Source organism: Amphiura filiformis, chromosome 2 (assembly GCF_039555335.1).
Source record: "Amphiura filiformis chromosome 2, Afil_fr2py, whole genome shotgun sequence".
Lineage (NCBI taxonomy): Eukaryota > Metazoa > Echinodermata > Ophiuroidea > Amphilepidida > Amphiuridae > Amphiura > Amphiura filiformis.
This window is the reverse complement of record NC_092629.1, coordinates 32,833,005-32,846,611: the sequence shown is the minus strand read 5'-3', so window position 1 is coordinate 32,846,611 and position 13,607 is coordinate 32,833,005. Positions and strand designations below refer to the sequence as shown.

The 13,607-nt window shown below is 38.3% G+C and overlaps 1 protein-coding gene across 1 annotated transcript in view; it reads left to right on the top strand.

The window, feature by feature from the left end:
* The window catches only part of LOC140140069 (uncharacterized), a 154,624-nt gene that overhangs the window by 44,243 nt on the left and 96,774 nt on the right, over positions 1-13,607 (top strand). Inside the window, exon 5 of the mRNA XM_072161890.1 lies at positions 8,045-8,286. Coding sequence (XP_072017991.1) covers positions 8,045-8,286 — 242 coding nt within the window. The remainder of the gene's footprint in view (positions 1-8,044; positions 8,287-13,607) is intronic.

The following is a 13,607-nucleotide window of genomic DNA, read 5'->3' as shown; positions in this document are numbered from 1 at the left end:
GGATGGGGCCAAAAATATTTTCCCCACCACCCCCCATTTTACCCTCTCCCAGGGCTCATAATTATTGCACAGCCCTAAAGGTTCTCCATTGAAGTGTCTTTAGAATCCTAGTTATTTGGTTCTATAAGGAAGTTGTGTGAGTTCTTGAACATATCAGAGGGTGCTCCCTGTGGAACAAAATGGTAGGGCCCTCTGTATAAACATTGACACACACAAATATAACTTGACGTATAACCTCCCCAGAAATAGAAAGTTCCCTTCTTCCGTATACCGTATCTAGATCCAGATAATTTGGTCATGGAAAAATGGGAAAAGAACATGACTAACTTAATCAGTTTTGTTGTTGTCTGTTATGCTACCATGTCATTTTTGTGTTATGATGATACAGAGATATAATATTATGAGCATGAGTTCATGTAAGGTTATTGATATGATATTGGGTAATTAATTTAAAGGGATATTCATTACCACATGAATATATGCGATTCACAAGATCCATACAAACTTATTTATTTGCCAAAACGCGATCGCAATGCATGGTTACTAATAAACCCTAGAGGGCACGGTGGCTCAGTGGTTACGGCCTTGGACTCATAATCTGAGAGCTTGCTTGACGTGTGTGGGTTCGAGTCCATGTCCCGCAACCGTGTTGCGCCCTTGGGCAAGGCGCTTTGCCTCGCTTGCCTCACCCCACCCAGGTGCAATGGGAAGCTGTTAGGGGTAGTCACAGTTGTTGTACTGATGCAAACGTGGTTCCGACATATTCTAATAACAGCGGAATAAATGTAAAGCGCTTTGAGGCTGTTTACGGCATAAAGCGCTATATAAATATCTACAATTATTTATTTATTTTATAAACAATAATGGACCTCCCCATAACATGAGTAACATCAGCGAAGCGATTTGCGAGTGAACAATTGATGTGTTGTGTATACCATCTAATTTTGCAATTTGATTGGGATGCAAATACAGAGTGATACACAGAGGCTATGAATACTAGTTGTAACCAACCCTAAAATGAATAAGTCAAAAACTTCTTTCTGGCTTTTTCATCATAAAGCCATGAGAACCTTAAGCAAAACCTTATGTTGACTGCATTGTTATCACTGATGAAAATAATTGCATAACAACGACTGTCGCCACCTAAATTTAACGCTATCTTTGCTATGTTGGAGTACATCCGGCAAAATGTATCCAATTCTATCCAAAATATTATATCACTGATCAAATTCTCAAGTTGGATCATACTCAAATTATTGTTTTTACAAAATTTTAGAAATTTTATTTGAAAAATTACATTTTTACCAAATTTGGTTAAAATTTGACAAAACTGGCAAGGGTTATTCCTTATGTGGGTTGGCAATGAAACCATACCAGGGAGTCTATGGAAACTAGGGCAACCTCACAGTGGCGTAACAAGACATCGGTAATTTTGCGGAGACAAACAATGTGCACTGACTGTGTCAAACAGAATCTTGATACATAGGTCTGCCCTTTATTTAATATTTGCCAAATCACTCTCATCATCAAAAGCTCAGTTCTGTAACCTAAATATATCTGTATTGTCTTGATAGTTGACCTTTTGTGGGTGTGTGATGATTTTTAGTACCAAATCCAACAGGAGGTTATGTGATAAGTGTATAGATGTTATGGAAGTCATTGAACCGTGCCTGCGGGAGATTGGAGAGTGGAATTTTGATACATGGACTACCTGCATTGCCAACAACTGACGAGACATTTTAGTAATCATGTTTTTATCTCCATAAATTCATGTTATCTGTAGGCCTATGTGAACATAGCCCTGGTATTCAGACTGGCTTGAACCATTTGAATGTTGAAATAAAATTCTAAGTCACCAAGTTATGTAGTTTTATCGGCAGAAACCCTGAGCTACCTACCCCTTATTAATTATAATTTGAGGCTGAATTTGAAAAAAACAATTCAGTTCAGACAAGCCTCGCACCTGTTAAAGATAAACTGTCCCGGACGATGATTCTAAAATCTTATGTATTTCTTTATAATGTTGCAATAAATTGTGGGACAATCATGACATCAGTACGTACAAGTACGTATACATACTAGTATTCCTTTGTCTGCACTGTTCAAGTCTTCTAATCCTCTGAGTTACCTCTGACTGATTACCTCCTGTATGGACACTGCTCATGATAGCATACTATTCTCACATTGCGAACAACAGGTTGCGTTTATTTTACGGCACATTGGAGTCTTTAGTTGGCGATTTTTGCTTTTCTTCCCCTCTGTATCATTTCATTTCATTTGACTTCAGAGAAGGCAACTATGAAGTGTTTCCAGCACCACAATCCATAGTGAGGCAATAGCGTTCATTCCCCAACAGCTTCTGTATATAAGTCAGATAGCTTGTCCTTTGTTGTCCTTTTTCTCCTTTTGCTATGTGATGGAATGTAAAGAGCCCGTCTTTTACAGTGCTCCTCCACTGGCATCAACAGGATGTTTCCAGGATGCGAAGTTGATGCTGTCTTACTAGGTTGAGGCTGCATGGGTGTCAGTCATAGCAGAATGGTTAATGTTATAGGCTGAATATGTGATCAGAATACAGCATCAAATTCTTTTGACTGTTTGGGGAGGAGGAGATATCTTAAGCCCCACCCTTCTGAGACCCTTTGTTACCAAACCACCCTTTATATTCAGGATCACGGGGCTCCCGCCATTGGAATAGGCTAGCATTAGCAGGTGCAATAGTCAGGTACATGCATCAATCCTATAGCTGCCACAATAATAGCTGCCCCAATTTAATTGGCAGCCTATATGCGCAGCTGCACACATGTGCACTGATTTGACTGATTAGCTTGCAGAAAAAAAAACACAAAACAATTCTGACCGACCGACCCAACTAAGTCCGCGCGCTCGTGAAACGGGGTGGTTTTTTTTTCCGTCACCATAGTTGTAACTCTGCTGACTTGCTGCCAGATTTCTTGGGAATGGGATGCCATGCAAATTATTCTCTTTTATCTATAGTAACAAATGAATAATTTTGTCTATATCACATCCAACCAGGTGCCAGCAGCTGATTTGAAGTCTACCCACAATGCAGTGCGGAAATCAAGTCTTTGCTGAGTATTATTATCCCTAGTTCAAGAATTGTAGCATCTGGTCATACAAAAATCACTTAAACAGGCACACTGGATGCACTTTGCACCTGATGTGATCATATAATGCAGGACTCGAAAAATTGTCTATTTAAGGATGGAGAGGCCAAAGTTAACTAAAATATTATTTGCATGATTTGCCAATTTTGTGGGGGCGGAGCACCCTAATCACCCTCCCCTTGGCAGTGGTATAGCGACATCGGGGCAGGATTTCATGTGCCCCCAATCAATTTTAAAATTGAGAAAATCCCATAGGAAAATTGTGGAAAAATGGCTTCGGTGCACCCCCCCCTAGGAGGAATTGCCACTACCCTTTGGGTTTGCCACTTGTGATGCTAGTCCCACACATAAGCCATAGATCCTGGCATGGAGACCAGTGCGGCCTAATTGTGCATTGGTAAAATTCATAGGCCTTTTGCAGCAATCATGTTGATGTATATGTTATATCAAAGTGGTTATATTTATAATTGAAAACCGAATTAAAAAGACTAGTTTGTATATAACGTCCTGTCAACCAGACCAAAAATGTCATACTGCGCAGGTCACCAACCAATCACGTTGCACCTTTGCTGTGGCACCAAACTCAAACTAGTCTTTTTAATTTTGTCTTTGATTATACCAACTTTTGTTTTGAATGGTGCAATGCATCATGGGAGATTGTGTGTTCATTATTCTCTTGATCATGATTGTGCTAGGCATTACAAAGTAAATATAAACATCAACATGGGATTAGTCAAGCTGTGTAACTAGCTGGCATTGATGTAACAATTTACGTGGCTTACGTGGATTACACACGAAATGGTACCTGGGGCATGTGTGTGTCTACGTAATATATTGATTTAATGTGCATTTATATCAACGAGTGTTAAATTTCAAAGAACTGATACAATCTTATTATGGATTATGTACAAAATGGTACCTGTGCCTACGTATTTGTTGATTTTATGTTTTAAGTTTCAGCAATTAATGTGTTGCATGCTAGCCATCATAGGCTTCAACATAAAAAATGCAAGTTTTGAGATATTTTCTCAAAATATCAAAAGCTAGAGCCTATCTTAAGAACCAATGAACCAATCAATACTAGGCTTGTTCGTACTCATTTTAATGCATTTTACATGCTGATTCCAAATATAGTATTGAAAATGTACAATTCTGGAATTTTAAAAATGTTTTTGAAACTTTTCGTCTGCAGTCGACACCCGCGTGGGGAGAGTTAACACCTGTACCCTACCAAAATATTGTTTGGCTACACACTTTACGGAGGAGGGGGTACAACCCCTCTTAAATCATCAAAGTCTATATTAAACCTATGATGATATTCTATTGAGTACGGTACCAATGTATAGCTATGACCTCCTCTATCTAGTGATACCAAAACAAGTACCAACATCCCTTATATATTGTTGCTTTGACATCATAACATAAGTGCAAAAAAAAAATTATCACTATTCTAATCTAAATATAAAGTTTGAACACACAGTGGTATCACTTTGAAAAAATATTGCCAAGTCTCACACCCCCCCCACAAAGTTTGATTGACTACCCTACCACTGGGTAAGATGATAGATATATATACTATATCACTCATACATAAATTCTAGACAGTTCATTGGTTGATAACCATTTATCATTTTTACTATCAGCCTCTCCGTGTGATAGTCTTTACCATCATAGTGCCTGCCGTAGTGCGCCAAGCCTAGCCGTGCGCCAGGTGCGCTGACTCTTAGACTCACTGATTTAGTTATGGGGTGGATCCCAAAATGTGAAGTATATCATGGCAAAACATGGTGTTATGTTGATGAAAAAATGTATTTCCTACCTTAAATAGTATTTTAGTAATAGAATTTATGTATGAATGATATAAAACAAATATTAACTGTCTTAAATTCGTGTAATGGTCAAAATATAATCCCTCGGTGAAAGATGTATTGTTCCATTCCACTCGCTGTTCGGCTCGTGGAATGGAACAATCCATCTTTCACCTCATAATTATATTTCACCATCACACTCAAATACTATTAATCCAAATTATTTTTATTGTATTACTGAGTACTGTAGCAGGGAAACAACTGGTTTGAGATGGTACAACCCCACCTGGTAGGACTAGGGTTAATGAGTATTGATACAATCTTTTGGATTATGTACAAAATGCATGGTACCTGCAGCATGATCACATGTGTGCCTACGTAATGTTGATTTAATGTTTATTAAGTTTCAACGTTCATAAAGTTTCAAGTAGTGATACAATCATTTCTAGCATGCACTGGTTGCATTCTAGATTTTTCTATTTTTGTTGACATTGAAGAAGAGGTAAAATTTCATTAGAACATATAACATCCTGGTGAACAGAGTAATTGTAACGTGATGTTTATGTTTCTCATTTCTCACAAACAACTGATTTGCTGAAAAAATGGGAAGCTAAGGACCATCAGGATTTGAAAAAAATTATATATTGGCCACTCAATATCGACAAACATGGATAAATCCATATTTCTCCCAGTAACCATCTGCTATTCATTAAAATGGTTTTTTCATTCATTGCTGGCACATTAGAGAATGAATTTGGAGAAAACCTTCTGATAATTACAAACACTCGCTGAGCAGCAAGACCTTCCCTTTAAGCTTTTAATCCGATAAGCTGATTATCTATTTGTTTTCATGAATTGGAAGACATTCTTTGTATTACTGAGCTCAGTCATCTGAAATTACTGGAGCGTGAGCCACCACAGAGGTGTTCCAATATCTGTGGAGCCACCCAGGCTGGTGGCTCAGCATAGTATTTTATTAACAGAAGGTTTTCTCCAAATTCATTTCCTAATGATCTCCTTAGAACCCCAGTAGTATGATATGATCACATGACCTAGGACAATTGCTCAATTTAATCCTTTTACCCAAATTTTCGATACTTTTCTTCATTATCATCAATCCTTCCATAATTCATGAGAGATGGGCAATCCATGTGTGAACACAGGCCTTGCGTAGAGTCCGAAGTTTACCGTTTTCTAAAATCCATTTTCCGTGTTGTAATCCGTGTTGTAAAATTTGTGAATCCGTGTCAGTGTCAGGAATAAAGCTTAAAATGTATAAACAATGAAATTAATGTCACAATAAAGTGTTCAATATCGTGATCTGCTCTGATTGGAATATTCTCACGATAATAGGCCTATTACAATGTTTGGAGGGAGATATAGGGGGTTCATGCGTCGCGTTGGTAATATACCATAACATAACATATACACAACTCATGATTGTTTTTAACACTTATTTCTCTTATCTTTTAACAATTTTTGTCACATGATACAAAAATGTCATTTCCGTGTTGTACCTCCGATTCCGTGATTTTTTTCTGTTTTCCGTAAAATGGAAAACTTCGGACTATAGCCTTGCACATTATTTGAAGATCAGTAATTAATTTTTAACTCCATCTTTATTAAATTGTTCCTGTAACTAACTCAAGACAATGTCCATGTGCTAGGGTTGCTACCTGTATAGATAGATGCAGATTATTGCTGTTGGCTTTGTTTATTGAACATGGAAAATACAATGTATATAGCAAAGTAGGTCAGAGTGAAAGTGGATAATATCTAGGCAGTCTGCACTTAACATTGTCTTGAGATTTTGTTAACCTTAAGATTATACTTGGTGTTTAAGACTGTGAAGATGACCTTAAGGTTTCAAAACACATACCGGTAATTAAGCCAAGCATGTTGCGCCAATTCATTTTGTGGGAGAAAGCTGTGGGACTAGACCCCAATGCCACCCCATCCAAACTCCAAGATGATCCCTGTCTTGAGATTTTGTTAACCTTAAGATTATACTTGGTGTTTAAGACTGAAATTGTTCTTGAGGTTTCAAAACACAGAATTAAGCCAAGCATCATCATCATCAGTCAAGCATCATCATCATCAGTCGACTGCGGAGCAGGCGACTACAAGCCAAGCCAAGCTATAAGCCAAGCATGTTGCACCAATTCATTTTGTGGAAGAACACTGTGGGACTAGATGCCCCAACATCACCCTATTAAACAAACTTCAAAGTGATCCCTGGCAAGTACAAGACAATGAAATCTTAAGACATTGTGTATTGTGTGAATATGACTTAGGTCACTTGATCATAGATGATAAACCAGAAACAAACATTCTTGTGGAAATAAGTATTAAATTATCATGGGAAATCATCCAGAAAATTTTGGGACCAACTTGTCCCTTCTCAACAGGTACATTGTTTTGGGTTGAGAAGAAGCAGGAATGGTAACCCAGTGTTACATCTTGCAGTAGATCAATTATAACTGGGGCATATCCGAAACCAAATCAAGGAAGGAATGGTTTGCTTATCCATTACACATGATCCATGTACTGGGAGCACTTGTATTTCAAGTTGTATATCACCCGCTACAAAAAAAAAAAAACAAGTAAAAAGGGTCTTTTTTCATGGCTGGGCGTGATATGCGAGTATCTCGTATAAAAAACAGAAAAATGGGGGAAAAGGGTACTTTTACAACACAGATGTTACTCGAAAAGGGTAGCTATAAACTTGGCACCAAGATGTCAATAAAAATCAGTTGAAATCACTTGTCCTGCTACATGTATAAATATCTTTATGTATGTATGTATGTTTTATGTGTGTTCATTATGTGCTCATAAGTCATAACAGTTTTAAAAATACATGCTTTGGGTAGGAAAACAAAGACATAGTACTTGCTTTGGGTCTATTTTATGCTAATGAAAAATACTTGCTTTGGGTTTAAAATCCCCGCCAATGCTGCATCATTTTACATATCAGGTGGGATGGGACCCAGCAATGTCTGCCATGTGAGGTGTAGGAATGCATGAAATTGGATTCATCTATATACTGTAAAATTTATGTTCAAATTTTAATAAATATTTTTTTAATTTTTCATCTCCATATAATTTCAGACTCATCAAAAGTTGGAAGCTACTCCATGACCACCTCAACAAACAGTACTCAAAGCTGCTCCAGCATGGCTTGGACTCTACCACTACACACAGAGGGGGAAACAGGACCAATCTAAGGAGACAACGCCAGCTGTTATTATTGCTATGTGGGGTACAGAAAAAGCTGCATCACCTTGGATGGAATGTACCATTGTCATTTAGTCAGTTTTGGGTGGAGGAAATTCACAAGGGATTTCTGAAAGGTGAGTTTTTCAGAAAGGGGGTGTGAATTTCAAATAGGGTTACCTGAATGGGTGACTCCATTTGAAGTCTACACCCCCCCCCTGTATGGTCATGTCTTCCATATGGGTGCATAAAATGCTAGAGTGAGCAATAGCCCATGATGAGTGACACAGGTCAAGAACTTATATAGGGTGGTTGCACAGAAGGTCATTAGTTCAAATCATCCTCCAGAAGACATGCAAATCCATGGAGTACAAAACCAATAACCTGTAAAACAGGTATTGATTCTTTTGTACTCCATGTATTTGCATGTCTTCTGGAGGACGATTTGAACTAATGACCTTTCGTGCAATCGCCCTACATGTATAGGCAACTAAACACAATAAAAGAAAACCACATGGGCCAAGTTCACAGCAGCTTAGGAACAACAAGAGTTAAGGGGTACAGTAAAGCATCAGACACATGAAATAAGATGCTTATGCACTCTGCTCTTGAAGGATGGTGCGCCATTGTCAGATATGTCTCTGATTACTCCACCTGGTAGGCTATTCCAAACGTGAACTGCAGTGTGGATGAAGGTCCTGCCAGTAGATAATGGTTCTAGAAACTGGCATTGTGAGAGCATGGCAAAACATGGACAAGCTGGAGTGAGTAGCTCTTCTGAATACAAATGGCTTTGGTAGCAGTGCCTTTAGATCTGGTGGACCGTGGACACAAGCTGGTGTAGATTTTGTAGAGGACTGTTGCTGCAGCCACTTGATGTCTTTGATGAAGAGATGTGATGTTCAGCTCTGTACTTGCTTCCTCTTCTTTTACGTCTGTGATTCGAAGGGCCTTCCTCTGGATAGAATCTAGTAATCCTATAGTGGTGGCGCTGGCACACATCCAATACAGTGAGGCATATTCCATCACACTGCGAATTTGAGCATTCAAAATGGTTGCTCTGCTTCTGACATCAAGTTTATTTCAGCTTCTGTCCTGCTCTGGATGAGACGTTAGTAATGTGCTTTGTCCAGGTCAGCTTGCTGTCGGCTGTGACTCCCAGGATCTCCAGCTAATTTGAAATGGAGTAACCCAATGCCAGAATTCCTTCTTACATAGTTCTATAACCACAGATATTGCAGCGGTGATTTCATCTAACCACATTTCCTCACATATAGACTTCCATATGGATTGGGAATACTCTATTTGAATTCCATACACCTCATATGGAAGATGCGTAGCACTTTTATATTCAATTGACAGGGAGTGCATTAATTTGTTTTGCAGTTTCTCTTGGCAAAGATCATTTCTACAAAAAGTTTCATTTCTGAAGTGTGATCATTCAAAAAAAAAACAAACACAGGAATGTAAGTTTTCAGGCTTCTGCCTGAATGAAGGCTTTTTTATTTTTGTTGTCCAGATTTAGATAATTTCTATTATTTTCAGCCCATTTTAGGGCCATTCTGGTCATTATGGCACTGTTTTCAGACTTATGAAGGCTTTTTGTCATAGTGGACTTTAATCCCTACAAACAAATAAATTGAGAAATTTATAAAATACAAAAACAAATAATCTGAAAAGATAACCATGTCCAATGCTGTATGGAAATTCTTCTGTCCGAAGAAATGTGTGACTTCCCCCATCACAATTCCAGGTTAAACCACAGATAATTTTATCTGTCAGGATTTATCTTACCACAATTTCCTCACCTTACTAACACAGCAAACACAAAACTTTTACAGTATTTGCTTGCAGAGATAATTTCTCCAAAATAGTTTTATATTGCTGAAGAATTGTCTTTCAAAGCATAAATAAATATACAAATCTGAGGGGTATCAAAAAGTTTTAGAAATGCCCAGAAGTGAAAGAGCTATATCAATGAAATTTTGTCAGTGCAATCACTGGTCCTTATGTACATTATGGTCCAAAAATGGTCTCATAACTATGTTTACTTTTTTTACAGGTGGCACTAGATGCCAATAACCTGCTGCCCCAGTTACTGAGCATAAACTGCAAGATTGAGAAAATTGAGGCAAGCAGCATTATTAAGATCCTGCTTTTGAAGGGTTGCAGTGCCTAGAAAATTGATGATGAAATGAAATTTATCTTCGGTGGTGATTGTGATATGTCACTGTCGCTTTTTGGAAAAGGAATTTTTATTTTATCACAGATTTTCTGGACACTGTAACCCTTAAAATGGAACTTAATCATGCTGCATGCCTCAATTTTCTCCATTTTGCTGGTTATGCGGTTACATAGGCAGGTAGTGACATCTAGCTCCTGTAAAAAAAGTAAACATACTTATGAGACCATTTTTGCACCATAGTGTACATAAGGACCAGTGATTGCACTGACAAAATTTCATTGATATAGCTCTTTCACTTCTGGGCAGTTTCTAAAACTTTTTGATACCCCCTCGTACAAAATAGAGCAACAAAAAAGATCAAAAGGAGAAATGTCCTGTACAAAATCAAACACATTTTTGACAAATGTGTTTGTAATATGATATTTTACGCAGAAATAAGTGACTTCCCAAATTATGATTCTAGGTTAAACCACAGCTTTGTCAGCCAGGATTTATGGGAAATTTCATATTGATTTGGTTGACCACATAATTTCTTACATGCACTGGTTATTTAGAGTTATTTCACACATTCTTGTTGATGTTGGCCTGAACCATGTAACTATGGAAATGGTGTTCTCAGTGGCTAATTGAGTCATGACATGACATACCCGTCCGCATCTTGTTAGCTGATGAAGTAAAGTGGCATTGCATGACTTCTGCTGGCATGACTGGCTCTATTGGGCCATCTTACATGCACAAGTCAGTAGCCTAACCAGGGGGCAGAGGGGAGGGCAGAGTACCCCCGACAAAATATGAAAGAGAAAAGTGCGCCCGACAAAAAATGAAAGAGAAAATCTGGAAGGCAAAGGAAAAAAAATAGTGTAAAATATCAAATTGTGTACAATGCGCATGCACATTGTCCCAATAAAGACATCTTTTGGAAGCTCAAGACTTTACTAAAAAAACTGGTATATGTATATCGGGTCAAAATGATGCAATGGGGAATTTTTTTATTTGTCTTTGCCCCAAAATTGTTATTTTGCACATGACTCTGTTGGTGTGACTGGGTCTACGGTGTCATCTTACATGTACTAGTTATTAGAGTTGTCTCACATATTCTTGTTGATCTAGCCAAAATCATGTAATACACAGAATATGGCAAGTATGAATCTATTACTAGTATATTGTGCAATAATTTGGTGGATTTCAGTGAAACATGTGTCTGCAAATCCTGGTATGATTCAGGCTAAAGGCTTATATAAGGGGGTCCTATTCCTGTTAAAGCATGACAAAGTGAAACCTGTGGATTGTTAGACCTGTGCTTTGGCAAAACTGGAAGGAAGTCCTTAGGCATCCTAATTGCACTCTAATCCTAGCCATGTAAGGGTTGATGCTGGGTGACAAGCCTGGGTGCATGACGGGTAAAGACTTTGCACCAAAAGTTTTACTCATACTTTCGCTCAGTGGCAGTGCCAGGAATTTTTTTTTTTTTTTTGGGGGGGCAAAGTAATTTTCAAAATCAACAAATTTTGTGCAAAATTGCTGCAAAAAGTGAACATTTTTCTAATTTTGGGTTCTTACTGGGGCAACAGGGTGGAAAGAGTTCTGACTGGGGGAATATGTCCCCATGCCCCCCCCTCCCCTCCTGTGGTGCTGCCACTGCATTCAGTGACAACTCAAAGTCTCTGAACCCATGTTTTTTTTTTTTTTTGTTTTTGTTTTTTTGCTATCAGACCCATTCATACACCAATCTTTTCCAATAAGTTTGGACCCTCCATTGCCATACCAAAGTAAAAAAAATTCGGCCAATTTGAATGCAAATTGCCAAAGTTTTTAAAAATATTTTTGACAAATTTCTAAAATTGAACTAATTTTGGGGAAAAATTGTGAAAAAATGACCCATCCATATGCCAATATTGGCCTAGGAAAATTGGTCATTGATATATACCATTTGACCAAAAAGCAGCACATCTCTGAATGGCTATTTGTACTGAGTGCTCCAGAACGAGCATTGGTTTTTACTCTGAGGTGTTATGTTGTGATTTTTTTTTGGTGTAGTTAAAATGTGATTTACTATTCACCTTGGTCTGGGACGGACATTTTAAAAATGAATTTAGAAGAGCAGCAACGACATCACTTGCATTACATTCCAGATGTTAAATCTACATCATATGCAAAATTTGAGGAAATTCGCATGCGAGTCCGTTTTATTTTAGGGCCATTTGTCTATAACTGGTCTTTACATGTAGCCCTCACGGAGAGAGTGCCCGTTGAGGGCGCTTATAACCCCATTTAGGAACAAAATGTGATTTAAAAAAAACGGACTTGTGCGAATTTTCTAAAATTTTCAAAGTACCGTATGTAATATGACCATGTAGAAATATAATCAAGTAGTTGCCCTACCTGCTCTTCTCCGAAAAAATAAAAAGTCCTATACCTCAATGATAATGAAGCCTAGGTGTATTCTCAATGAAGAATTGCGCATTTGTACTAAAACGATTGGTTGGTGACAGATTTTCTGGCTGAGCACGGCGGAACTGTGTGAGATGGCCTAAAGTTTTACGGCATGTACGACAATTCTGCTGCAAGATCTGCGAGAAATTAGCTGAACTATCCAAAGGGCTTTTGCAGAAGTTGATTTTATGTCAGAAGTGAAATTGAGTGTGACATTAAAAAAAAGTTGGCTTAAGTGGTTAGACTCTGTGGTGCATTGTCAAGCCTGTGTGAATTAAGGTAAATCTGACGCATTTGATGATTGACAGGTGCATTGTGTGATTTTTGATTTGATTTGTTCAGATTTTGACAACCCTGGATAACACAAGAAAGCCTCTATTGAAGCTTATTTCCATTGGGGTCCATTTGAACTCCGGGACGGGTTGGGAACAGTCAGGGGTTAACACCCTACTCTTTTCGAAAGTGGCTGCGATATTTATGTACAGGTATGGCTCTCTGTTCATGGGACCAATGGCTTAAAGTCCCCTCCGAAGGACAAAGTACTTTCATGATTCATTTACCCAATTCTAAATGAACCATGGGGAGAGCGGAAGTCTGAATTTAATCTACAGATGTTGCCAATTAATTTCAGACATATTTTTCCCCAAGTCAATATCCCAGCAAATCTCCACCGCTGGGAATTGTACCCTAACCATTAGGCAACCCTCTCCCATTTGTGATGTGCCTGCCCAATGGAATCTCCCACAATGATGTGCCTGCCAAATGGAATCCACAGTGATGTGCCTGCCAAATGGAATTTAAACAAATTAACAAACAAAGAGAGCATGGTGGCCTCACGGC